We start from the raw sequence: 25,934 nt of genomic DNA on the forward strand, positions 1-25,934 counted from the left end.
AATCACACATAAAATTGTTGTACATAATTACTACACATAATAATCCTTTTTTTCTTAGTAAGTATTACATAATTGATGTATAACCCTAATGATTCTTACATTGATTATAGGAGACATGATTCCTTACAACTTTTCTCTCTTTTTATTTTTCTTGTAAAATGTTGAATCATGTGGGTTATATTTTATTTGTAATATCTTGGATGTTGTTTAGATTACCATCATATTATATTATGATTGCTTTAATTTGAGTAAACCAGCTTGAGTGAATTTGCCAAACTCTAACCTAGGAAGTCATGACCTTGCTATTCTAATGAAGGGACACTCAAGCTCTTTTTTTTTTTTTTCTTGGAAGAATAATCAAAGCTTCTATTAGCGGAAAAAGTCATGCACGCTAGGAAAGGTCTCCATCTACTATTTTTTAATGAAATATGCTTGAAATATTATATATTTTTCTCTAATAATTTCACGCTGTCGTTCATATTTCAATGACTAATATAGTAAATATCACATAAATTGCTACGTCAATTTGTAAACATTATAAATATCAAAAAAACTGTCACGTTGTAATCTATATTTTAGTGGTTTACGCAGTAATGGTCATATTGGCTATTACACAGTTTGTAAAAGAGATTTGTAATAAAAATTGTAATACCCTTAGCAAAATGCATATTTTATTTTTAACCATTTTTTATCCCCTCTTGCTTTAATTAATGGAAAAAAAAAAAAAAAAAGTTTTAGAGGTCTATGCCGAATTACTTTTTATCAAATCAATTGTTACCAAGTAGATTATTTCGCCTACTTTCTATTAAATTTTTAACAGTGTTGTCACTTTATAGCCTATCAAAAGGTGATGCGTGTCTATTTTAATAAAAAAAAAATTATAAATATAAATAAACAAAAGAAAAAAGAAAAATATATATTTATAATATATTTTTTAATTTTTTATTAAAAAACATGTGTCACTTTTTGATTGGGTATGTCATGACAACACCGCTAACAATTTTTTTTTTTTTTTTTTTTTAAAAAAAGAAGAAAAATAATTTAACAAAATATGGACAAAATGATCTATTTGATAAAAAAATTGTAACCTCATAAAGTAAATTCGATTTTTAGAAGTTAGAAAAATTTAACAAAAAGTAATACTTAAGGAGCTCCGGGGCATATCTGTAATTCCACATAATTCAGGAAGTCATTTCTCAAAAGGAAATTGAAGATGCTTTCCGACCAAGGAATAAGATAGAGGAATTTTGAGATCTTTGGCGACGTTTACAATCCGACACCACTTTCCGCTGGCTCCTAAATTTTTTAGATAAATATTTGGGCGAGAGGGGACTTCCCGTGTAAACACTCGGACCATATCAATTATGTCTTAAGATTTTCAAGCTGACCATCATGCCTTGATCTAAACCCAGGTAGATACATTATTTAAAAGACTAATCTTATACACAGGGCGGAGCCAGCCCACCCAAGTTGGGGGGGCCAAATTGAACAAAAAACATTTTGGGGGCCAAAATTAGAAAAAATAATAAAATTTGAGGTAAAATTTTAATTTTTTAATCTTTTTTGGGAGAACCTTGGGGCTCATGCCCCCCCAAGCCCCTTAGTGGCTCCGCCACTGCTTATACACCACAAGTAATGTTAGAAAAAATACTAATATTTTTTTGTCTAGTAATTTTTAAAATTATCATTGAATTTGTGATATATCGTTATTAAATTTTAATTCAATGATAATTTTAAAAGCCACGTCAATTAAAAAGACACAAGAAATACATGGATCTTACTTGTAGCATTACTCATATACTACAATTTCTTTTGATCTCACTTTGTTGATCGTGAAAAAAAAAAAGAATCAAATAGAAAAATAAAAACAAAGCGAAATAAAGAGAAAGACACATAAAAGATTTTACGTAATAAAATTATAAAGGCTACATTATTGCTCTTTTTCCTTTATAGAAACTGTATAATAAAATTGTCTATTTATAGTTGGATTGAACCATGAATACAATAATTACGTAATCAATATGTAACATATGAAAATTAGAAGAGTTACATAATTAATATGTAACGTATGAGAATTATAAGAGTAAATAATATATTAACAAATCGTGATTCTATCAATAAATACTTTTATTTTCTTTTTTATCGATGATTGATTAACAAATGTCAAGCAAAATGAGATAAGGGTGTGGTTTCTAAAATTGATCAATTTTAAATCAAACAATTGCAATCGCGATTAGACTTTGTGTGGGTGGGTCTCAAGAAGCAATTACTTAGAGAGTAATGTTAGAAATTATATTTTTATTTAATTATTAATTCATTTTATTAATGTGGCAGTGCTAATCAACCATTAAACAAAATTAATGCTAAATATCAGTCGGCTCAATAAAATAAAAATGTAATATATAACTTTAAAAAATTTAAAGACTCATTGACATGCCATGTCATGAGATGAAATATTGAAATAGCAATTAAATAGAGTTTGTTTCTATTGCTAGTCTTTATTCTTTAATTAGAGTCGTTTACGTTTGGGTGTGAGTGATTAGACGCAAGACATTTTTATTGCGTGAAAATGTTAAAGAATTAAAAAAATGACAGACATCCAAGAATGTACGTCCGCGCATGTGGGCGGACTGGGCACAGACAATTGAATTTCCGAAATTGACCCCAGTTTCAAGAGCACGACATGGATGGATGGATCTCGTCAAAATGACGGGACCGTCCATAGTTTTCTCTCGCTGACACAAAGCGCGCGTGTTTTACTGCATGCTGACGAAATTTAATGAATCATACGTGGCAGCATTCCATTGGTGAATTTTTAATTCCTCCGGTCTAACAAAAGGTCATGAATTAAAACAGAATAATAATTATCATTTGCTAATGATCTTGAATTTTTTTTTAAAAAAATATATATAAAAATTATTAACAAATAATTCAAAATGCATAATATTTTGGGATAATTGCACCATTAGTCAATGTGGTATACCATAATTATTTTTCACTCTCTATGGTTTAAAAAGTTCATGGGAGGTCTCTATGTTATGTAATAATTACAAATCGATTCCTAGCGTCAAATTCTGTTAAATTTTTTAACAGATTCCGACAAATGACACGTCAGTGTCAATAAGATGGCGACACGTGTCCATCTTAATAAAAAATATAAATTTATTAAAAAAATAAATAAATAAACTTATTTTTTTAAAAAAAATAATAAAAAAAAGCAGCAGCAGCAAGGGGTGGCCCAGCCACCCCCAGTGGCTGGGGGTGGCCTTCGGGCCACCCTTTTAAGATCCAAGGGTGGCCCCGGCCACTGGGGGTGGCTGCGAGCCACCCATGCCACCCCTGGATCTTAAAGGGGTGGCTCGAAGGCGACCCCGGCCACATTGGCTGGGGGCGGCCAGGCCACCCCTTGCTTCTCGTTTCTCTAAAAAAAAGTATTTTTATTTATTTTTTAATAAATTTTTATTTTTTTTATTAAGATGTCGACATGTGGCGCTGACGTGTAGAGCTAACAGATTCCGTCAAAATTGTAGACGAAAAATTGACCCAGGGACTAAAACATAATTATTGCATAACACAAAGACCTCTCATGAACTTTTTAAACCATAAGGAGTGAAAAATAATTATGGCATACCACATGGACCAACGGTGCAATTATCCCTAATATTTTTCATAACACAACACTTTTTAATTATGGACCACTAAAAAATACTTATAACCTTTATGTTACATCAATGGCCTTTTTTTTATACTTTAGAAAAATATTAACAATAAAATGATAATTTAAAAAAGATACTTGTATTTTTTCTTTTTAGTAGTGATAAATACTTTAAGGTTCATTTGGGTGTTTGAATTTTTTGTATTATAGTTAGAATTGCAAGTACCGAAAGAACTTGTTTTTTAAAATTATGTTTGAATGGTTTAGAAAATCCGAAAAAAAAAAAAAAAAGAAAAAAAAAAAAGGATTATACTCAAATTTGAGTATAATTTAAATTTTAAAAAGCAATCTAAACATATTTTTGAAAAATAATAAAAAATAATAATTGTAACTCAAACATACCCTTAAATTAAATAGGAGGGATTTGCTCGTTGCTGGTCCACGAGAAAGAACACTGTATGCTTGTGGTACACATTTCTATATGTCTATAAGCAAGCATGCGTGGGGTTTGAGTTTGAGTTTGAGCTCCTTTGATAAAAAAAAAAAAAAGAAATGCTTGGTTGTACACTCTTATCCCACTCCTATCCTACCCTTGTCTACGTGGACCAATAATGTTGTTAAAAAAATAGGGTCCCACTACACTCTCTCTATTATCTCTCACATTATTGGTCCACGTAGACAAAGGTGGGATATGAGTGGGATGAGAGTGTACAGCCAAGCATTTCTCTTTTTGGTGATCTTGCTGATCATGTAATTGACTTCTGCTACAATGGTGATTAATGGTTTGATCCTCTTTTGCTGCTGCCTTGAATTTTGTTAGTTAAGTGTAAATATGACCATTTGAGAAATGCAAACGGAGCCTCAAATGCAAAACAGAAGCAGAGAATGGATGTTGCCATAGGGAATAACAGTGAATGGGTATCCTCTTCATTTTTTCTTTGATACGGAGATAAATCATTTTATGATCAAGCTTAAATTTCACAAATATAATGTATAAGTTAATATATTATGCATATGTTGTCACGTTATTTAAATTTTGTAAATGATGTAGTACCATATATTCTATTACATACAACAAAACGAAATTTTTATTTTCAAACAATTCTTTTCAATTTCACAGATCATGATCCCAGCCAGAGAATTGCGACAATGCTCAAGGATAAAACTAAGAATTGACTAAAAAATAATGTGAAATGATTTATCATATAAATAGGTATTTGCTACAAAGTCCTTTAGGACAAGGGGGTGATCAGCCAGGCCACCCCCTCAAAGGGTGGCCGATGGCCAACCACATCAAATGATGATCTAGTGACTCATTAGTGTATTTTTGTTATCTATGTGGCTAAATCCAAACCATTTATTTGAAATGAACGGTTTGGATTTATAAGGATTACAAGCCCTACAATTTATTGGAATTATTGGGATCTCAATCCATTAGTTATTTCATATTTCACATGTTGATGTTGAAATGTGCCTTGCTGAGTCCGATTCAAATAATACCGGATATGTCTTTGATGCTTAAGTTAGTTGAGTGAACCCACAAATGATAGGATTGAATAGCTTGTCTCTAGGCCTCTATTTTCTTTAATTGGCCGTGACCTATTTTTCTCAACATGGCCTTGCCAAGTGTCGTGTTTTGGCTGAGTCGAACGTGAATCGCCCATAATATTTGGCCATCGGCTTTTGTAGAGCATGTCCTTAGCAGTCCTCCCTTTCCCCTTATAACATTCATGGTTATTGTGCCATGCAGAGTATGACACGTTCTCATTGGTTCCAACATGATTCTTCCCCTAAGATATATGGTTCCAATATATTTTTTGTACATCTCATTTTTAAATATATCTTTAAATTTATAAAATTCACATTGGGCCTCACAAATTCAATGGTGAATTTAAAACTTCGTTATATGTAAATGAAAGCCATTTCTGTCCGGCTCATGGTGGAAAACATAGGTTTTTCGCCCACCAATAACCAACCGACACGTCAGCTAAAAACAATAAAAACCAAAAAACTAAAATGCTGCTGATGTACTGAATCCCTCTTACATCTTCCCATTTTTTCCATTCTCTTTGTTCTTTCTTCTTCTGTTATTTTTCTTCCCTTTCACCGGGACACGGTGAGGCAGAGGGAGAGAGTGGGTTTGAGAGGGGGAGATCGGGGGAGAGAGTGAAACAAAGAGAGATGCTGTCGGAGAGAGAAAGAGAGATGTCGAGAGAGAGAGAGAGAGAGACGAACAGATAGAGGATCCAATAGACGGTGGGCCAGCGCCAGGCAAGAGGCGACGTCCGGTTCTGGGTCCTCCACCGGTGGCCAGAGGTGCGATTTTCGGTGGCCATAACCGATTTTCGGCGAGGCAAGGACGGTCCAATAGTTCTTGTGGAGTGGTGATCACATCTGGTCCGGTGATTTGGTGCTCTCGACATTCTGGTTCAACCGGAGATGGTGAACGATGATGTGGTCGGGGTTGAACTCGGGTCGGCCACGTGGTGGCACGGCTTTCATGGGCTATGCCGGTTTGGTTGTCTGGGTCGAGGGTCGGTGGTCAGGGCTGGTTTCCAGAGTGACACGCCCATCTCTCTCCCTCGATCTCTTCATTTCACTGCAATGAGAGAAAAAAAAAAAATCGGGTGTTTTGCTTGTAAGTGATTTTCTTGCTTCATGCTTACGTGTTAATTTCTCATTGGTGGGCAAACAAAGCTTACTTTCTGCCATAGCCGAATTGAAATTATTCCATATGTAAATATATAAGAGAGGTAAGTGTACCGATTTTATATCATCAACCATATAAAGTCTGGAGTTTGGTTCAAGTGTAAAAGGTGATATGGCATTGTGCGGGCTCACCCGTACCTTTACAACCACGTGGACATCGTATAATTGACCCTTCGGCCTATTTGGACTTGGGCTTGCTAGCTCTTCAATAGACTGACCAGCCCGAGCCTTAAGAGGTGGATATTTAGGTTTATCACTTTATCATCACCGAAAATAATAATAATAATAAAAATAATTTTAAAAAGAAGGAAAACAGAAAAAGAAAAAGAAAGAGGCTATTCCTATTAAACACGATCACCGTCCCCTAGGACGTTCGTTCCATGTCATGTGTAGCACTTTGAAACGGATAAGTTAATAAAGGTATGGATGGCCTATTGGAACGCACCTCGCAATAGCATTGAAGCGCCGCATGTATGCCACGTCATGTCATGATGTCAAGGCCCTCAATGCGGTGTCTATTTTTAAAAACTATTAATTTTGGAAAGATATATATATATATAATTATATACCTTATCGATTAGGTATCCTTTTGAAGTAACTTTATTTTTTGTTAAAGTTTCTTTTTTTAAAAAAAATTGTTGTAATTTAATTTAATAACTATTCATTAGGAAAAAAGAAGAAAAGTATGAGCTGGTACGGTCAATGCTTTTGAGGATTGAGTTTTCTTCTAAATGAATTTATTTCAATTTAATTTATAAAATTGTATATATCTTTTAACAAGCGAGAAATAAATAGTAATAACACGTTAAATAAAATTTCCTCAAATTGTGGTTTATGCCTTGAGAGTTGAGATTCTCAAACTAAAATTTGGAAAGGTCATGAATGAGTGTATTAAATTATTATAATTTATTGGGGACGTTTAATTACATACACGTACATTGAGTTTCACCTGATTACATCCCAAATTTGTCAATGAGTGTATCGAGCACGAAACGTGGTCCAAATCCAAAGTCAAGTACTAATCTACAGAGCAGGAACTAATTGCGACGAAATCCCGAACATGTATGTATATTGTCGTCGTAAAAAGCGTAATCATCGATTGGCACATGAAAAACATGGCTGCTCAGACATTTTTTGTATAAAGACCAAAGACCATACGCGCCGCCACTCACTTCTGCACATCTCACATCTCTCTCTCTCTCTCTCTCTTCTCTCTCTGAGTCTGAGAAATGGCTTCGGCTTCAGTGTTCCATTCCCCTCTTCCCTCTTTCTCTCCTAAATCCAAACGGTTTTACCGAAGCGGAACCAAACACCGTCCTTCGCCCACTGTTATATCCTGCACCTCCTCCACATTCGATCCCAAGCCTTCGGCTCTGAAGACGCGGCGCGCCGCCGATGAGAACATCAAGGACGAGGCTCGGCGCCAGCGCGAGGACTCGAGCCGCCAGGGCGAGTTCAGGGCCAAGTACGTGCCGTTCAACTCGGGGTTCGACTCGCCCGAGTCGTACTCGCTCGACGAGATCGTGTACCGGAGCAGCTCCGGGGGGCTGCTGGACGTGCAGCATGACATCGACGCGCTGAGGAGGTACGACGGCGCGTACTGGCGCGCGCTGTTCGACTCGCGCGTGGGGAAGACCACGTGGCCGTACGGATCCGGCGTGTGGAGCAAGAAGGAGTGGGTGCTACCGGGGATCGACCCAGACGATATCGTCTCGGCGTTCGAGGGAAACTCGAACCTCTTCTGGGCTGAGCGTTTCGGCAAACAGTTTCTGGGCATGAACGATTTGTGGGTTAAGCACTGTGGAATCAGTCATACTGGTAGCTTCAAGGACCTGGGCATGACGGTCCTGGTCAGCCAAGTGAACCGCCTCCGGAAGCTCAATCGACAAGTCGTCGGAGTGGGCTGTGCCTCGACCGGAGATACGTCCGCCGCGCTCTCGGCCTACTGCGCGGCCGCGGGTATCCCCTCGATCGTCTTTTTGCCGGCTAACAAGATCTCCCTCGCGCAATTGGTCCAGCCAATCGCCAACGGAGCGTTCGTGTTGAGCATCGACACGGACTTCGATGGGTGCATGAAGCTGATTCGCGAGGTCACCTCCGAATTGCCCATCTACTTGGCAAACTCGCTGAATAGTTTGCGGTTGGAGGGCCAGAAGACGGCGGCGATAGAGATTCTGCAACAATTCAACTGGGAAGTGCCCGATTGGGTCATCGTGCCCGGTGGCAACCTGGGGAATATCTACGCTTTCTACAAGGGGTTCAAAATGTGCGAAGAATTGGGTCTCGTGGATCGGATTCCAAGGCTCGTGTGCGCTCAGGCCAAGAACGCGAACCCACTTTACTTGTACTACAAGTCAGGGTGGAAGGAGTTCAAGCCAACGAAGGCGAACACGACCTTCGCGAGCGCTATACAGATCGGAGACCCGGTATCGATCGACAGAGCCGTGTATGCGCTCAAGAACTCAAATGGGATCGTCGAGGAGGCGACGGAGGAGGAACTCATGGACGCAATGGCGCAAGCGGACTCGACGGGGATGTTCATATGTCCGCATACTGGGGTGGCTTTGACGGCGCTGATTAAGCTCAGGCGTAGTGGGGTTATAGCTCCGACTGATCGTACGGTGGTAGTGAGCACCGCACATGGGCTGAAGTTTACGCAGGCCAAGATCGATTATCACTCCAAGGCGATTAAGGATATGGAGTGCCGGTTCGCCAATCCCCCGGTGCAAGTGAAGGCGGATTTCGGGACGGTCATGGATGTGCTCAACAACTATTTGTTGAATGCTCCCAGGTAGGAGCGACCCCCTTTGTGGGTGGGTATGAATTAGTTTTTACGTTCGGTTTATAAGCTTTTTTGTAACCTTTTTTTGTTTTTTGGTACGAGGTTGCCCCTTGTTCCTCGTACAGGGTTTGCTAATAACAAAACCCTGAAAAAGGTTTTTCCACTGAAAATTGCTAAAATTACCTGAAAACTTTTTGTGGGATGCACAGAGGTTAGAAAGGTGAGTTCATTATTATTATTATTTTTTTTAAATGTTTATTATTCAAATTTCGACAACAAATTGTTAAGAGATTTCGATCCAAGAAAGAGATGTCGAGCTTTGTGGTTTATATACCTATGACTATGAGATTTTCTTCCAAATCTATGGTGGTGGTGGTTTGTGTCATTTCAAGAAGTTAGAGCTGTCGTGTCGGTATGCAATGTTGGTGTATCATCATTGCCTGGAGAACTTTAAACCTTTTTTCCCACATGCTTGGCACTTGACAGGTTGGCATGGTTTACTGTATTGACCTTCTTGGGGTGTCATTTCATGAAGTTGATGAAGATGTGAGGTTATTTATTATAAAGAAATGATTTACATTCATTCAGTCAGTCATCACTTTACAAAACTATGTCATTGACAGATGCTTGGAGAGTGCCTTGATCAATGATTTACCTTTGTTTTTCTTTGACAGATAAGGAGAAAATGTACGTCTATATTAAATTCGTATAACTTGATATATGAAAAACAAAAAACAAAAAAGCTAATGGCACAAAACCAACTTTCAATATTAGGGCTGAGCTTTGTGTTTAGTAAGCATAGTGCAAAAAATCTTTATATAGTAACGGGTGAGCGGATAGGTGGATATTATTCGCCTCCATGTCCCCCCTGTATCTGCCCGTAAATGGGCGGATTTTTTAAACCCATCTGCGAACGAGTGGGCGGGCAGGCCGATTTTAGCTTCTCAACCCTAATTTTGGTGGTTTTTTTTTACGATGCGTGGAGGGTCCTTGGCCTAATCAAAGCACTCAAGAATCAATATGTTTCTACATCGCCTGCCAGAGAGTGCTTTTAAACTTGTATATCTATGTGTTGATACGGCCAAAATGGAAGATCAACAATGTCGTTTTCATAGTATGGCACCGAGGTAGCATATTAAGGTTATGAAAATACTACCTACTCGTTATATGCCTTTTTAACTCCACTTAAAGGTTAGTTGTAATGTCTCTCCTAGATTTTAAATTTAAGTAATCAACCTTTTGAAAATAGGTCAATTGCATTACTCTCCTACCATTGAATTTTCTCCAATTTTCTTAATACTTGACCTTAAAATGTACGTGTTTAATACATAATCACATTTTTATTTTTCTTTTATTTCTCAGTGTTCACGTAAAAAACATGTGAAATAAGGTATAAACACAACGAAAATTAGAAAAAAAAAAAAATTCAGCATAGCCTCATATAGTTGCACAAAATTTAAGGTCCTAATGGCTCACAATTAATGCAAGGAGAAACCATTTTATGGTTCAAATTAAATTTTACAGATCTAATGATATATATGTTGTTACATGGTGAATGTGTTGTCAAGTTATTTAAAATTTTTAATCGACATGTCATCATTAAATGCAACAAAATAAAATGTAGATGATAAAATAGTTTGCGTCTCAGAGCATCCTATTCCATGAAGCTATAGTTTAGGATCAAGAAGTGCGACTCGCCCAAATCATTGGCTGAAGGAAGCCGGAAAGCAGGCTACTAGGGCGCCCAAGCTCATTGCAGTTTAAATATATAACTAACAAATAAAGTCAATCAGAGAATTAAATACCAAGTATAAACCAAATATTTTCTTGAGATCAATATGAGAAACAGCAGCTTAAGAAGTTAGTCCTATCTTATAACAACAGAAATCTTTGATGTCAGCACTCTCTCCACATGCAACTTACTTCAGGAATAATCGTACAGTGATATGCTCTTGTCATCTGACACACTAGCAAGCCGACCGGTCCGTACACCGCTCCCCCCTGGTGGTCGAAATGCCACTCCCCAGACCTGGTCTGTATGATTACTAATGGTCTGCACAGCTGCCCTCATAGAAATATCCCAGAGCCTCACAGTTCTATCACTAGAGCCTGTTGCAAGAGCTGCACCATCTGGGCTTACATCCACACTCAATACCCAGCTTTCATGACCTGACATAGCTCCAACCAGGGATTTCCCATCAGCATCATACATGTGCACATGCATATCATCTGAGCCCGTAAAGAGTAGCCGTGGTTCAATAGGGGAGTACACCAGAGACCTCACGGGCATGAAGTGGCCTTCCAGGTGGTGTAAAAATTTGGAACGAGCAACATCAAAAATAGAGATGGTCCCATCCATTGAGCCACAGGCGAGTCGTTTACCATCAGGACTCCAGGCAACTGATAGGACAAACTTCTTGCTGCCACTTTTATCAGAGGGCTTGGGACCTTCTAGGCGAGGAATAGGTAGAGTGGCAACCAAATCCCACGTGGCAGTGTCCCAAAGCTTGATTGATGCACTACCCCCACCAGCAACTGCTAGGGTGGAACCCTGAAAGGGAGCGCTACTGTTAGCATAAGTTTGAACAAATGTTCAAAAGATCATGATTGACTTTCTAGTTTCCACTTAGATCATAAAGAGTTATTTCGAGGACAAAACAACACTTGTTTCGTCTTGTAAATACATGGTCGCATGTCTTAAGTATATGCAATCATATCTTTAGAGTAGACAAGAGACAAGAAAGAATGAAAACATTGTTTCCTAGGTAGCTTAATTTCTATAAGGAGGTAGAACTAATCCACTCAAAGAGAAAATCAGAACGCCCCACCCTCCCCCCCCTCCCAAAAAAAAAAAAGAAAAGGGAAAAAAGAAAACCCAAAAGAATGCATGATGCATCCTTGAACACCTGATCTAACATAAAGGATGTGGTTATGATAAAATAGATTGTAAGGTGTCAGAAATTATCCATGCATTTGACACCATGCATATAATTTTAAGAGCATAACAACACACATGCTGTTTAATATCATCTGCCTGCTTCTCATTCTCTCTTAGCAACATTTTCTTCTCTCTTTTAGATATTTTAAATTGCACGGCTACTCAAGAACGGGCTGCAAGTGTTCAAGCTTCTTACAAACTGAAATTAGCAGCCTATGAACTTAAGCTCCAAGAACTGAGACCTTGACTAAAGTGCATGCGAGCTATCCTAAAATTGGTTGGAGTGAGTGAGCAAAGCGCCGGTGTCTAGTCTCTTGTCTGGGTGAGACAGCTGTCTATGCTCATTTTCTTGTATCCTTTTTATGTAAAATGTATTCTTAGATAAAGAGTTATTTTCAAATAAAGAAATATTTTGACCACTGTTTTCTCAAGAATTTTAAACATGTGGAGAAAACATACCTCTATTCAAGAAGACAAAAACACAAACTGGTATACAAACATATACGTGCAAGAAATATGCTGTTTTTCTACACAAATGACTACTTATGGGCACACTCCACAAATAGGTATTAATCACTCAACAAGGACAACTACACAGTACAATAGACAATTCCAACTCTTGCAGTCATTTTACCAAGTTTTGGCAGACACAAGATAGATATTTGAAAATCTGTGATACTTAATAAGCACATATTACACAAATAAGACCAGAAAACCAGTCTACCAGTCAATCCACAATGCTCCTCTCATGAACTACTTGAGGTTAGCAACAAGGATTTAGTTTAGCTGCTGTAAAAAAAACTACAGCACATCTCCTAGAGTTTCTTCCCCATTTGGAAAATTACGAACTAAAATTGAGTCAATTTGTTGCTTGATAAGAGGAAGTACAGGTACATCACCTAAGCCAAATCAATTTTTTTTTACAGCACCAAGCAACAAAACCTGAACTCCCCGATATCAAGCAACAGACTAAATTTTAGATTTTGTTGCTAGGTGCTGTAAAAAAAATTGGATTTGGCTTAGGTGCTGTACCTGCACTCACCCATATCAAGCAACAAATTGACTCAATTTTAGTTCGTAATTTTCCAATGGGGAAGAAACATAAGAACCCAAAATCCAATAGCAGAACATCGTTGTCACTGTCACAAGTTGAAAAGCTTCATATACAAGCTAATTGACGCAATCATTAGAGATTTTGGCAACCCCAGGACTTAAAAAATTGAATTTTCGAATCAACAACCTATGAATACATCGAAATACGTTATTTTGCCTATGAACCAAGCCTGAGGTCAATAATAACGCTATTGAGCTGCAACCCAAGCTTCGAGGAAAATATGCATTGGTCGCCTTAAAGCACAAAGCACCAAAAGAACAACAACACCCAGAAAAGAAATACAGCATTTAAGCTCAATAAATAGGAATTGAGAGAAAATGAAATGTAAATCCATATTCATAAAAATACCATCCCTTTTGAATCAGACCCCACTGAGCAAAACATAGCACAAAGAAAATCTAAAATCCAAAACTTTAACTCACTTCCCGTACCCCCATTATCTCAGCAACCAAACAAACAGAGAACAATCGAAAGAGCAAAAGGTTGAGATTGGTCCCATTACCTGGGGATTGAAGCGCAATTGCCAGACTTCAGAGGGTGGAGCTTCGAGAGTGGCGATGGTGGCGTTGGTGTCGACGTCGAAGACCCGAACGAAGCTGTCGAGAGAAGCCGAGGCGGCAATTAGCCCCGACGGGTGAGCCGCCACCGACGCCACTCCCAGGCAGTGGCCCGTGTTTGTACGCTCCAGGACCAGCTCGTCTGATCTCCAGAGCCTCACTGTCTCGTCCAGCGACCCGGTCAGTAGCAGCGCCGATCGAGTCTCGGTTGCAGGCACCCACGTCGCTGCCCACACAGACTCGTCGTGTGCGTTCTCGACAGATTTCAGGCCCGCAAGCTTCATCGCCGGTACAATAACGAACCCTAGTCCGATGGTTTCTACTTTCCTTTTGCTTTAGGAGTTTGGACTGTTTTGAAGGGTTTTCAAGTTGTATGAGGATCACTCTGTTTACGCTGCACGTAATGTGAAATTCGGGCAGGTTATTGGGTCACTTGACGCCGGGCAGCGGGCAGTTTAGAGTTCGGACTTCGGATCCGGATCCAACCTAAAGCAATATTAAAAAAAATTATAATTTAACCTCTCAAACTGTCAATCGTTTTGTAAATAGCCCTGTAAACTGCCAACGCTTGAACTCTGGCTTTTCAAACTACTAACAAGTTTTAAAAAGACCCTTTTTTTTTTTTTTAATATTCTTATATTACCCCTGGTACATGTCATTTTTCAATTAAAAATTAAAAAAAAATAAAAAACTAGAAAACACTTTTTTTTTGTGCCACCCAGGCCCTAGGGGGTGGCCCGCAAGCTACTCCTCCCCAATGGTAGCCACCCCCAAACACTCATTTTCTCTCCCTTTTTTTTTTTTTTTTCTTTCAAATTTTATATATTTTTTTTATCATTTTTTAATTGAAAAATGACATGTGGCAGAGGTATTAAAGGATATTTCGAACAAAATGAGTCTTTTTAATTTTTTTTGATAATTTGGGGGGTCAGAGTCCAAGCATTAGTAGTTCGTGAAGCTACTTGCAAAGTGGCTAGCAATTTGAGAGGATAAATTGTAATTTTTCCGCAATTTAAAGAGTAAATAGAAGTCTTATAAGCCCGTCGATTGCTTGAGATTTGTTTGGATAAATGGGTTTTATAAAAACTTTTTATTGTCTGAGTTACTAGTAATCCAAATAGTAAAATTGCTCGAATCTCTATTCTCAAGCTTTAGAATGTTGAGCGGAGTTGCTCTAAATAAATTGTGTGAAAAATTGACAGGGAATCATATATCTTTATTGATAATTATTATATTTCGTTGATTTGTATACTAAAATAACAAAATTTCAAATCGTTTAAGAATTTTAATGGTTAACATTTTTAAAAATATGTAATTGATAATAATGAATAATAAGAGTGATTAAAGCAAAATTACACTCTTTACTTTAAAAATGTGTTCATATTCATAAGTGACATTCTTAGACTTATATGCATAGTGATTATTGGGTTTAGGGCATTGTATTTCATATTCTTAAGTGAAAATCTTAGACTCATGTCATTGTACACCTTCGAATACCTCGCCTCGTTGACCACGTCCTCGACGTCGTGGTTTGCTTTTGTCGAAACCCTATCCCGACAATTTTGCCCCAATCAAGTTGGCTTGGTCCTGATCAATCGAAACCGAAGCAATGCAGCATAGCGAATTCATCTCAATCGCTCAAAAACCATATAAAGAAAATCACAATCGAGGAATAGGAGTCTTGCATATAGCATTCTTTATTATCAAAAGCGTAAAACGGTATCCAGACAATATCTAAATTTCCAAAAACTTCATTTCAACCTCAAACAATACAAACTTGAATTGAATCCATACACACTCTTAAAAGTAAAGGCTCCAGGAGGTAAAGACCCAAAAAAACATTACAACCAGAGCCAAAAGCCGTTGATATGGGCATACATATTCAATAGTGCAGCATGCCTAGTATTAATTAATAAAACCACGAAAGAAATTCGAGCCTGAAATCCAAAAACACAATCAGAGCCCTATAACAACTGTTGGGACACATGTCCCAATCTCAACGAGTCCATTTCTTGAACCTAAAGCCAAATCCTACCTATACATTACCGTTTAGTAAAATAAACTCATGCAAGCATTTAATTCAAACCCACATTCTCTTCATTCCGGGGCTCCAAAAGGTGATAAAAAAAAACAGTCGGAGCCCCATCGGCCATCTCTTCAAATCTTTCCTGTACCAATATATACTCTCTAATAATATATACTATAATGTGTGTGAAAAATAAATTTGGGCCTGAGACCAGTGCCTATGGGCCAGGGCCGAGGCCGAGGCCGAGGCCCATCGTTTCCTTCTCTCTCCAGGAATTCATCTTCTCGAGCCTCCAATCATCGTGGAGCCTAGCGATGAACGTGTCGGCCTTGACGTTTACATCCGGGCTCGGACAGAAAACCGACCCTGCACCGTCCATCGCGTTGACCGTCCCATCCGACGACTCTGTATTCGCATCAGCGTCCTCCAGCTCCGGAGACCCACGCCGAGAGCTCTGAGCGCTCCGCACCCTAACAAAACCCCCGGGCATAACGAACCTCATCTCCGGCATCTTAAACGGCGGCGGAGGAGGCGGCATCGGTATAACCGGACTCCGTTCCCTGACGCCGTTCACATTCTCGTCCCAGGTGTTCGCCCTTGTCGGCAACGGTGGCCGGCCGGCGTTGCTAAAACTCGAACTTCGCCGTCGTGAAGGTTCAGGCGGTGGAGGTGGAGCCGGGCTCTTCCGCTCTGACGATCGTGAAGATTTAACCGGCGGTGGAGGTGGAGCCGGAATCTTCCGCTCTGATGATCGTGAGGATTTAACCGGCGGTGGAGGAGGCTGCGGAGGCGGAGGCGGCGGCGTAGAGACCGAGTGAACTTTCTTGCTTTTGCTTCCCTTTCTGAACAGACTATGGAAAACGGACGGTGGAGGAGGAGGCGGCGGCGGCGGTCTGGTATGGCGAACCTGTCCAGCTGGAGACTGAACCGGTTCGTCTAAGACGTTCTTTGTTTTGATCTGTTTCTTCTTTCGCTTTCTCTGATTGTACAGCGAATCCCAGGCCATGGCTATCTCTTTCTTGAAATTGATCTTTCTACGCTCGCTCTTCACGTACTTCTGCTCCGAACGGACTCTCGCCGGAGATGGTGGCGGTATCGGCGGAGGTGGCGGAGGAGACCTGGTTTTCGTCGATTCGGTGTCGTCGTCTTTGCGCCTAATGGTACGATACGTTCGTTTCCGTTTATGCTGAACTACCGGCGGTGGATTCGGAGGCGGAGGTGGCGGAGGCGGTGATTTCGGTGGTAGTGGCTGTGAAGGAGAAGAATGGAGTGTAAAGGTATCAACCGGAATTACCTTAATCTCGGGCTCTTCCGGTTCGTTTCGGGGTCTGGGGGACCGGTACTTGTCGATTTCGAAATCGTCGAAGAACCGGAAATGGAACCGGTCATCACCCGTCTCCCACAACGACTCTTGCCTCAGATCCGGGTACGAGCTGCTGCTTCTCTTCAACTGGGTCACACCGGTGGCCGGTGCCCAAACGTGTGGAGTGTCAAAGATCTTTGTTTCGGGGTACCGAAACCATTGCTGCGAAGTTGATTGCTCTTCCTCTCCTTCATTTGTTTTGTTTGAAGCACTCGAAGCATTGGCGGTCTCGTCTGGGGGTAATCCGTCGTCGTTTTTTCGAGCGAAAAAACCACAAAGAATAGCGAAGAGGACGAGGAAGATGTTGACGGAGTCCCAGCTTTTCTTGACCGTGTTGGGTCGGAGGACATGGGAGGTGAGTGAGATAAATGGACGGACTGCGAAGAAGAGGAAAGCCAAGGCGATGATCGGCAAGAGAAGGATGAGTAGTGGTGGGGAGAGAAGCGAAGACGCCGATGAGCGGCCACGGCGAGGCATGGAGGTGGTGGGTGGTGGGTCTGCGTTTAGTTGCAGCAGAGCTTTGAGTCCTGGGTCCTGGTTTTAGTACTTGGGGAGAAAAAGAGTGGGACTTGAAAAGCCTGGCTTTGGAAGACAGATAATATAATACTCGCATTTAAACGAGATGCTTCACGTTTTAAAGCATGAAATGTGATGTATTACCAATTTACCACACGCGCCTTTCGACGCACCTCCTATCCGTTTTATCAGTCTCTTAATAGTCTTTTTTTTTTTTTTTCAAAAATTAAAAAAAATATTAACAAATAATTCAAACCATAAAATAGTCCCGATAAAAATATATCTCAATAATTAGTTTAATCAAAATAACCATAGAAGTCTCTCTTTTATCCTTCCAATAGTAATTTAAATCGATTTATTAAAATTAAATTATCACTTATTCTAAAAGTTAATTAATACTTTAATAATTCGCTTAACGTGTGAATTTAAATTCTATTTTGAATAATTACAGTTCAATACATAAAATATTTAATTTAATAAAAGATAAATGATAGAATTAATAAAATACGAACTCAAGACCTTTGATTTTGGTAACATGTTAAATCAATACTTATTTTAAAAATTTTAAAAAAAAAATTAATTATTTAATTAATACTTTAATTCAAAATAAATTTGAGGGAACAAAAATATCTTCTATTACGTTGTTTTGTGACGTTTTAAGTTGTTGTCAGAATAACTGGAGTCTGGAGAGTGGAGTACGTGTATATTATATTATATTATATTATATACCCTCCTCCTTATCATTCGGATGGGAGTCGAGATTTGGAAATATCTGTTGGGAAGTTACGTGTAGGAATTAGGCATAACCCGTTGCGCAGCTTATATATATGACTGTACTACTGTACTCCCGCCTGCATTGAACTGTTGGAGCGTGGCTGTAATGATTGAAATCATGAGCTTTACAACAGAACACGAAGAACAAACGTCTTTAGGTGGCACTTCGTCAAAAGGGTGAAAAAAAACACTTTTTTTTCCCCCTTTATTCCCTTTTATTAACATTACTACAATTATCATTGAGTGGTTGGCGCCTTCGTATTATCATCGTATCAATTACCCACCTCCCCCAAAAAAAAGAAAAAAAAATTAAATTAGTTCTTTGAGTATGAGGCCGTAATAAATAACTCTTTATAATATGTTACAACAAATAAAAAAAAAATGTTCCATACTATATATATATTTTTTTATTTTACTTGGTTGATGTACGGGGACGATAGAGCTAGCATTTAAAATTTGAGGGTGAAATTAAAAAAATTAAAAGAAAAAATTAAGGAGGCAAAACTAAAAAATAAAAAAAATTTAGTAAGTAAAATTTTAATTTTAAAAAAATTATAATAACATTTCAATATTTTTTTCTTTTGAGAAAACATGGTGGAGCCCCCAAGCCACCATGTGGCTCCGCCCGTCGATGTGGTAGTGCCATCATATATATATATATATATATATATATATATATATATATATATATATATATATATATATATATATATATATATATATATATATATATATATATAAAAGGTTGGAATGGGGTGCTAGGCTACCTCCAAATTGGCCACTCCCAACCCAGCCCAATTTTTTTCTTTTTCTTTTTATAATTTTTTGAAGTAAACTTATAATTTCAAATGGGGAGAATTTATTAAAAGAAAAACTTTACCAAGCACATAGAAGTTAGAACACACTACTTTCAAATTGCATCCTTTTATTATTATTATTATTATTATTATTATTATTATTATTATTATTATTGGTTTAATCTGTGATGCATGCCGACCAAACAAACCTTTTGTGGGTTGGGAGCATTTGGAAAGGGAAGGGCCTCAAGCGTGAGAATTACTAGTCCTTCAAAATCATTGCAAAAGCCCCAACCACTAACCACTTGTTGGAAAAAAAGATATAATTTGAAGCTTAGCGCTTATCTCACTCCTGTCCCACGCACGACGTCTTTTGCTGCACAATTCCAAAGCCAAAGGACCCCCCACGCCTGTCAACCAAACTTTCTGCCCTCTCATGCTCTGCCTCTACTCCATCAAATAACACTTTGCGTACCATTACCGCTGTGTGATTTATATGCGCATCAATCACGACTCAAATAAAATGTTAATTATATCTATATTATCACTTCAAAATGATTAGTTAATTTAATGTAATAAAAAAATTTATACGTGTTGAGAATAATCTCACTTAACCCGATCCACGTCAGGAGTTATGAGCCTCTGAGTTCATATTGGCTCATGGGAAAACATGGACCAGCCATATATGAGTCCTCAAGGACAGGTATCCAGAAGTTCTGGGAAGGTATCGTCCCAGGATTGAGAATCTATTACACGCGATCCCGGATACTTCGAAATCGCGCTCCGTCCCTAAAAATTCAGAATTAATGTCAATCTCAAATTTATTGCCGTGAATCTCGTCTTGAGACTATTAAGGAAAGATACCCAATTTGGAAAGTGGATGATTCCAAGTTAAGGTAGGATTCTAACGGCGCTCCTAGGTTAAGGGAGAAGAAGGAGACGAAACCCTAAAGCAACAAATGTATTTTACGACTTGGCCTATAAATAGGCCTAGATATCATGTATGAAAAAGAAGACTGTTATTATTACACTTGAATACATTATACCCTGAGACACTAACTTAGGTATCAGATGGAGGAACGTCGGCCAACTCCCCGCGTATTCTCTTGACTTTTTAGGTTCTGCAAAAATTAGAGGACGAGATCACCGACAAAGAGCAAGTTGTCACGGCCATATCGAAAACTGTACCTACAATGCATAAGTAGTGTGAGAAACGAAGAAGAAAGAAGAATGAAAACTCTGTAAATTAGAAACTTAGAAAACATAATAATATGTGTAAATTAATTGCTCATATTTCTTCCGTATTCGATGTGAATTATTCAAGGTTGAGGCTAAGATTAGTTTTGTGCATGATTAATGCAACTTGAAGTAGGGCCTTGTTTAATGGAAAATCAAATTAAAGAGTAAAGAGACAGGTAGGGCAAGGATAGCCACGAAGCCTCACAAACAGCTAGCGTCACGTGGGAATTGAAATTTCCATTTCAATCGACTCCACGACAAGAGAAAGTCTCAATCATTCTCTTTAAAAGCAAAGAAACAAATTACCCCAAAAATTCAATGTTGCACATAAAACCTCCATGTGGCCTCGAGCACGGGGGCTTTCATTTGTTTTAAGGACAAGATTTCAATCCCTACTCATAATTTAGTGGGAAGCTTTCAACCACCGTTGGACACTTGGACTTAATTGGCAAAATCAACACCACACGAAAGGAGCAACAAAAAAAAAAAAATAGAATACTTCTAGATAATTTTAATTTGAACCGTTTATTTTTTAAAAAAATATCATATTATTTATTATCTATATCTATATATATATATATATATATATATATATATATATAAAAAGAAAAAAAAAGAAAAAAGAAAGAGAAATCATTTCATTTTCTCAGTTGCCTCACCTTTTTTTGTTCGCTGTCGTCTCTCCTCTTGCTATCTCGTTGTCACCGTCTCTTGATCACAATTGAGCAATTGGGTGTACATGGTCATCAAACCATTCCCAATTAGCAATTGGGTGTGATCCCACCACCCTTTTAGCCACTAGGAATATAGTCTCCTTCTCTTTGCGACCACAACCACCATTTCTTTTTCAATTTTATTTCATTTTTAAGTGATATGTGGACGTGATAAGAATGGACGTTTGGCAGTATTTGAAAGTTTTACATTGCGGTGTGCACACGTGGCAAAAGAAAAATCGTTAATTTTTTTTTAGGGGTAATTACTTTTTCCCCCATCAACTACCAGTCATTGTCAAAATGCCCTCATGAACTGACATTTCGACCAAAAAAGAGTATCAAACTACCATATTTACAAACTTTGACCCATTCCGTCAGAAAATCCCATTAACTTGGATGGAATTTGCAAATTTTGACCGTTAATTTTGGTTTAAAAACCAAAATGCTATCTACAGTAATTAATAAAAAAAAATTAAATAAAATTAATATATATATATTTTTTTTTAAAAAACTAAGCGGTCGCCGGAGCCACCATTAGGGGTGGCTTGCGGGCCGCGCGGCCACCCAGCCACCTCAGGGGGTGGCTGCCGCCACCCCTTTTCATTTAGAGTTTTTTTTTTTTATAAAAAAGATAAGGGTATTTAGGTTATTTTTTAAATTGAGTTAGAGCATGTAAGTCTTTGCATGAATTAGACTAACGGAAAGGGGTTAAAGTGTGTAAATATGGTAGTTTGATACTCTTTTTCGGTCAAAGTGTCAGTTCATGGGGGCATGTTGACAATGATCGGTAGTTGATGGGGGAAAAAGTAATTAACCATTGTTTTTATTAGAATATGAACAGAAAAGGTAAATCGGTAAACCAATGGCCAAAACCTTAGGGGTGGCCGAACCACCCCCGTGGCTCATGGGGTTGGTTCCCGGCCTTGAGCCACCCCCTCTTATTTTCTTCTTATTTTTTTTTTTTGTTTTATTATTTTTAATTTTTTAATTAATTTTTAAAGATTTTTATTTTATATTTTATAATTTTTTTATATTGTGCCACGTGTCAATCCTCATAGATTGATACGTGACTTGACGTTAAAATTTGAACAATAAAATAAACGGAGGTATCAAATTAGTCTTTTTTAAAACCTAGGTACCATCTGTGAAGCAAAATGAAACTAAGGTAACAAAAAATAAAGTTTTTAAACCATAATTACTAAATATGTATAAAAAAAAAAAAAAAAGATAATTGCACCGTTGGTCCCTGTGGTATATCATAATTATTTTTCATTCCCTATGGTTTAAAAAGTTCATGGGAGGTCCTCGTAGGGAGTGAAAAATAATTATGGTATACCACAGGGACCAATGACGCAATTATCCCAAAAAGAAAAGAAAAACAGGACAACTACAGTACTACACAACGAGGGGGGTTTATTTACCTACACGACGTCGCATACTCTCTGATAAGAGACACTAGACCAGATTGGATAGAGCAAAACCCTAATTTTGCCATAAACCCCAAAATCACTTGCGGAGCTCTCTGTCTCTCTCTGAGAGTTTAGCTCGCAATCAGAGAGAGATGGTGTGGTTTCAGTGCGAGGATTGCGGAGAGGATCTGAAGAAGCCGAAGCTGCCAAATCACTTCAGGACTTGCTCCGCTAGCAAGGTCTTCTCTTAAATTTTCAAAACTCTAGTTCCCTCATCCCCTGGAAAGTGTGATTCACATAATTGCATGACTTCATAAAACAATAAACCTAACATGGGGTTTTTCATTATGTTTGAATTGAATTAATTTTTTGTTGTTGTTGTGTTAATCGTGCAGTTTTCGTGTATTGATTGCGGACAAACATTCGGGCAGCAGAGCGTTCAGGGCCACACGCAGTGTATTTCTGAGGCGGTGCGTCTCTCATTCACGCCTTCTCTTTTTAGCTTTTCCTTTTTAATTTTTAATGCGTTGATTGGGTTGTTTGATGGTAAAGAGATCGATTGAATCGCTAAGAAACATAATGTATTGGTTTTGGCTGTGAATCAAATGTTACTGTCAAATGCTTGAAAGTTTGTAAATGGCCTGCTCAGTTGCTACATATGCTGTGTTTCTTTTCAAATTACTTTTGGGTTCGTGATTACATTTCCCCACGATTGGAAATTTGTGCCATTGATCATGGAAACTTGAGTGCTTGAGTATCTGATTTTATCTTGGGGCAGAAGATTTTTGGAAATTCAATGTGTATTAGGCTAAATTTTTACTCTTATTACTAGTAAAGGATGGTTTTCTATTTTACCTGCTACTGTTATCATATTTTTTGTCGACTTGGTTATGATCTTTGATGAATGCTCTACTGTATCTGGCAGGATAATGTCATTTTGTTTGTCTTTTTTTTTTTTTTTTCAGGAGAAGTATGGTCCTAAGGGCCAAGGGAAAGCTTCAAATGGTCCAACTGCCAAGTCCAACAAGGATTCAAAGCAACAAACCGATATCGATATAAATGTTGGGTTATCTGAACGCCCACCATGGTTTTGTAGGTGTGTTTATATCTTTTTTAATCTTATTATCCTAATTTATGAGCATGATTCTTTAATCATCAAATCAGATAGGGGGCCTTATTCAAATGAAATGTATAACTTTTAAGACTCTATTTCTTTAATTTCCACACGAATCTAATTACTATGATCATCATGTGGGGTTTTCTTTGTAATAAATAATTTTAGAGTGTTTGGCAGAATAGGAGATTCATTTTCAGACCCAGCAGATGACTTGTGGTTATTCTCATGATTAGATCTGAGTTATTATATGTATCTCTGTATTTTCAGTCTCTGTAATACCAGTGCTACTAGTAAGCAGGCCCTGCTTCTCCATGCTGAAGGAAAGAAGCACAGGGCAAAAGCCCGAGCTTTCCATGCTGCAAAACAACCACCTAAGCAGACAGAAGAATCCAATCCAGATACAAAACTTCCAACTGGAAACACCCGAAAAGATGAATTGCTTGACAATGAACATTCAAAGGAACCAAAATTGCAAGATCCACCAAAAGCTGATACTGAGCATTACAACTCAAATGCAGATAAAGGAACTTCACCATCAAAGAAAAAGAGAAAACTTGATGCATCTGTGAACGATAATTCAAGGAAAAAGACCAAGAATGATACTTCAGGTGACTTAGGCAATGGGGAAGTAATTCATGGTGAGAGAGCTCTAGCAGAGGAAACAAAGAGTCAGTTGAAGAATGACAAGGTGGCAGAATCTAGATCAAACAAAGAACAAACCAAGAAGAAAATAAAGTGGAAGAAGTTGATCACGTCAGCCTTGAAGTCTGTATGTATCTTTAACAATAATCTCGTTATATTTTCTTTTCTTTTCTTTTCAATGCAACAAATCATTCCCAACATGGTCATACATATTTCTGTTTTTCTTCTCCTTCTTCTTTTTTTTTTTTTTTTTTTTTTCTTTTAAAACAATAAAAATAAAAAATTAATTGTGAAGACATTTCTCCTTAGCTACATGTTTTTAGTTTGTGTTGGTGATATGGCATGAAAAAGAGATCCACTGCCTATCCCATATGGGGACTAAGATACATGCATAATGCAGAATACTTTCTATAACAATGAACTTTGATGTTATATTTGTACTGTTTATCAAGTACACACTTTAAGTTTACTCTCTATCTTCTCCTGGGAAGCAGAATCCTGACGGAGTTCTGAAGATGAGGAGACTCAGAAAACTTGTTCTCAAGGCTCTCCAGGAATCTGGCATAACAGAAGATGAAACCAAACTCAGTGATACTCTTGAGCACAAGGTCGGGCCATCTAATGGACCATGCTTCTGTTTATTTATTTTATGGTTTGGGTATGAGTTGAACCTTGACATGGCCCTAATAATTTTATGGTTTTCTTGCTTGGTGCCAGATCAATTCGAGCTCCAGATTCACAGTAGAGAACAAGTACGTCCATCTGGTGGGCAAAGCTTAAAACACATTTTTGAGTTGCATAGAAAGGAATTCCTAGCATCTTGCGGTGTAATTTCTTCAATGCAGCCTTTCCAGGCATTTGCTTATATTACATTTAATCAAAGACTTAAGCTGGGCTGGTCTTCTTGCTCCTGGCTTCCATTTCTCGGTCTTGGTGGAGTTTCTGCTGTTTTTTATATTTCTTGTCATTTCTTCTGCTAGAAAAGTTCTCAGAAGAAATATTTTGATCTTCATTCTTGCCAAGAAATAAAATTTTGTGGTTGTCATATTATAATCTTATTGAAGACTGCATTTTTTTTCTTTCTTTCTTTATTTTTTATTTTTATTTTTCTTTATGTTTTCTTTTCGTTTCTTATTTATTTTTAAGTAACAAGGAAAAAAGAAACAAAAACAGCAGCATCAAGGTGGGCGAGGAAGAGAGAGGCAACTGGTGGAGGTGGGAATGCTTTCAGCATGGCTTTTGGAGGCAGCCCATTTTGCCACGTAAGTTGGTAACTTTCCAGTAGGAGGAAGAAGGGTGAGGAGAGTCTCCGTGGTAATGGGGGAGATGCTCCAATTAACTGTAGAAATTGGATTGCTGAGGGCAAGGATGACTGTAGAGGAGTCTCCTTCCAGGATGAAGGATTTGTTGAGCTGCTAATAGGACAGCCAGGGCTTCACCAGTGTTGGGATCACAAGGGAGCCCAGGCTAGAGCAAACATGAATGATTTGCTAGAATCACGACAGATTGTTGCCTGCATGGAAAAATCCTTGTGGATGGCGATATCAAAATTTATCTTGAAGGAGGCAGGGGGCCTCCCAGCT

The 25,934-nt window shown here is 38.2% G+C and overlaps 4 protein-coding genes across 4 annotated transcripts; 2 read left to right on the forward strand and 2 right to left on the reverse strand.

Annotated features, from left to right (window-relative positions):
- Positions 1-7,502: 7,502 nt before the first annotated feature.
- Positions 7,503-9,729, forward strand: LOC133856879 (threonine synthase 1, chloroplastic). Its single transcript, XM_062291923.1, has one exon. The coding sequence runs from the start codon at positions 7,594-7,596 to the stop codon at positions 9,157-9,159; it is 1,566 nt and encodes a 521-aa protein (XP_062147907.1). The 5' UTR covers positions 7,503-7,593; the 3' UTR covers positions 9,160-9,729.
- Positions 9,730-10,926: 1,197 nt separating this feature from the next.
- Positions 10,927-14,149, reverse strand: LOC133856880 (WD repeat-containing protein VIP3). Its single transcript, XM_062291924.1, has 2 exons — positions 13,701-14,149; positions 10,927-11,697 (listed from the first exon to the last, which is right to left on the reverse strand). Exons 1-2 carry the CDS (start codon positions 14,037-14,039, stop codon positions 11,071-11,073), a joined length of 966 nt encoding a protein of 321 aa, XP_062147908.1. The 5' UTR covers positions 14,040-14,149; the 3' UTR covers positions 10,927-11,070.
- Positions 14,150-15,490: 1,341 nt separating this feature from the next.
- On the reverse strand, positions 15,491-17,738 carry LOC133857948 (formin-like protein 20). The gene has a single exon (XM_062293339.1). It carries the CDS (start codon positions 17,619-17,621, stop codon positions 15,999-16,001), a length of 1,623 nt encoding a protein of 540 aa, XP_062149323.1. The 5' UTR covers positions 17,622-17,738; the 3' UTR covers positions 15,491-15,998.
- A 4,891-nt stretch (positions 17,739-22,629) lies between these two features.
- On the forward strand, positions 22,630-25,433 carry LOC133857350 (UBP1-associated proteins 1C). Its single transcript, XM_062292588.1, has 6 exons — positions 22,630-22,831; positions 22,988-23,062; positions 23,558-23,688; positions 23,977-24,478; positions 24,846-24,959; positions 25,069-25,433. Exons 1-6 carry the CDS (start codon positions 22,745-22,747, stop codon positions 25,129-25,131), a joined length of 972 nt encoding a protein of 323 aa, XP_062148572.1. The 5' UTR covers positions 22,630-22,744; the 3' UTR covers positions 25,132-25,433.
- Positions 25,434-25,934: the final 501 nt, after the last annotated feature.

The sequence above is a fragment of the Alnus glutinosa genome, chromosome 14, assembly GCF_958979055.1.
Source record: "Alnus glutinosa chromosome 14, dhAlnGlut1.1, whole genome shotgun sequence".
Classification (NCBI taxonomy): Eukaryota; Viridiplantae; Streptophyta; class Magnoliopsida; order Fagales; family Betulaceae; genus Alnus; species Alnus glutinosa.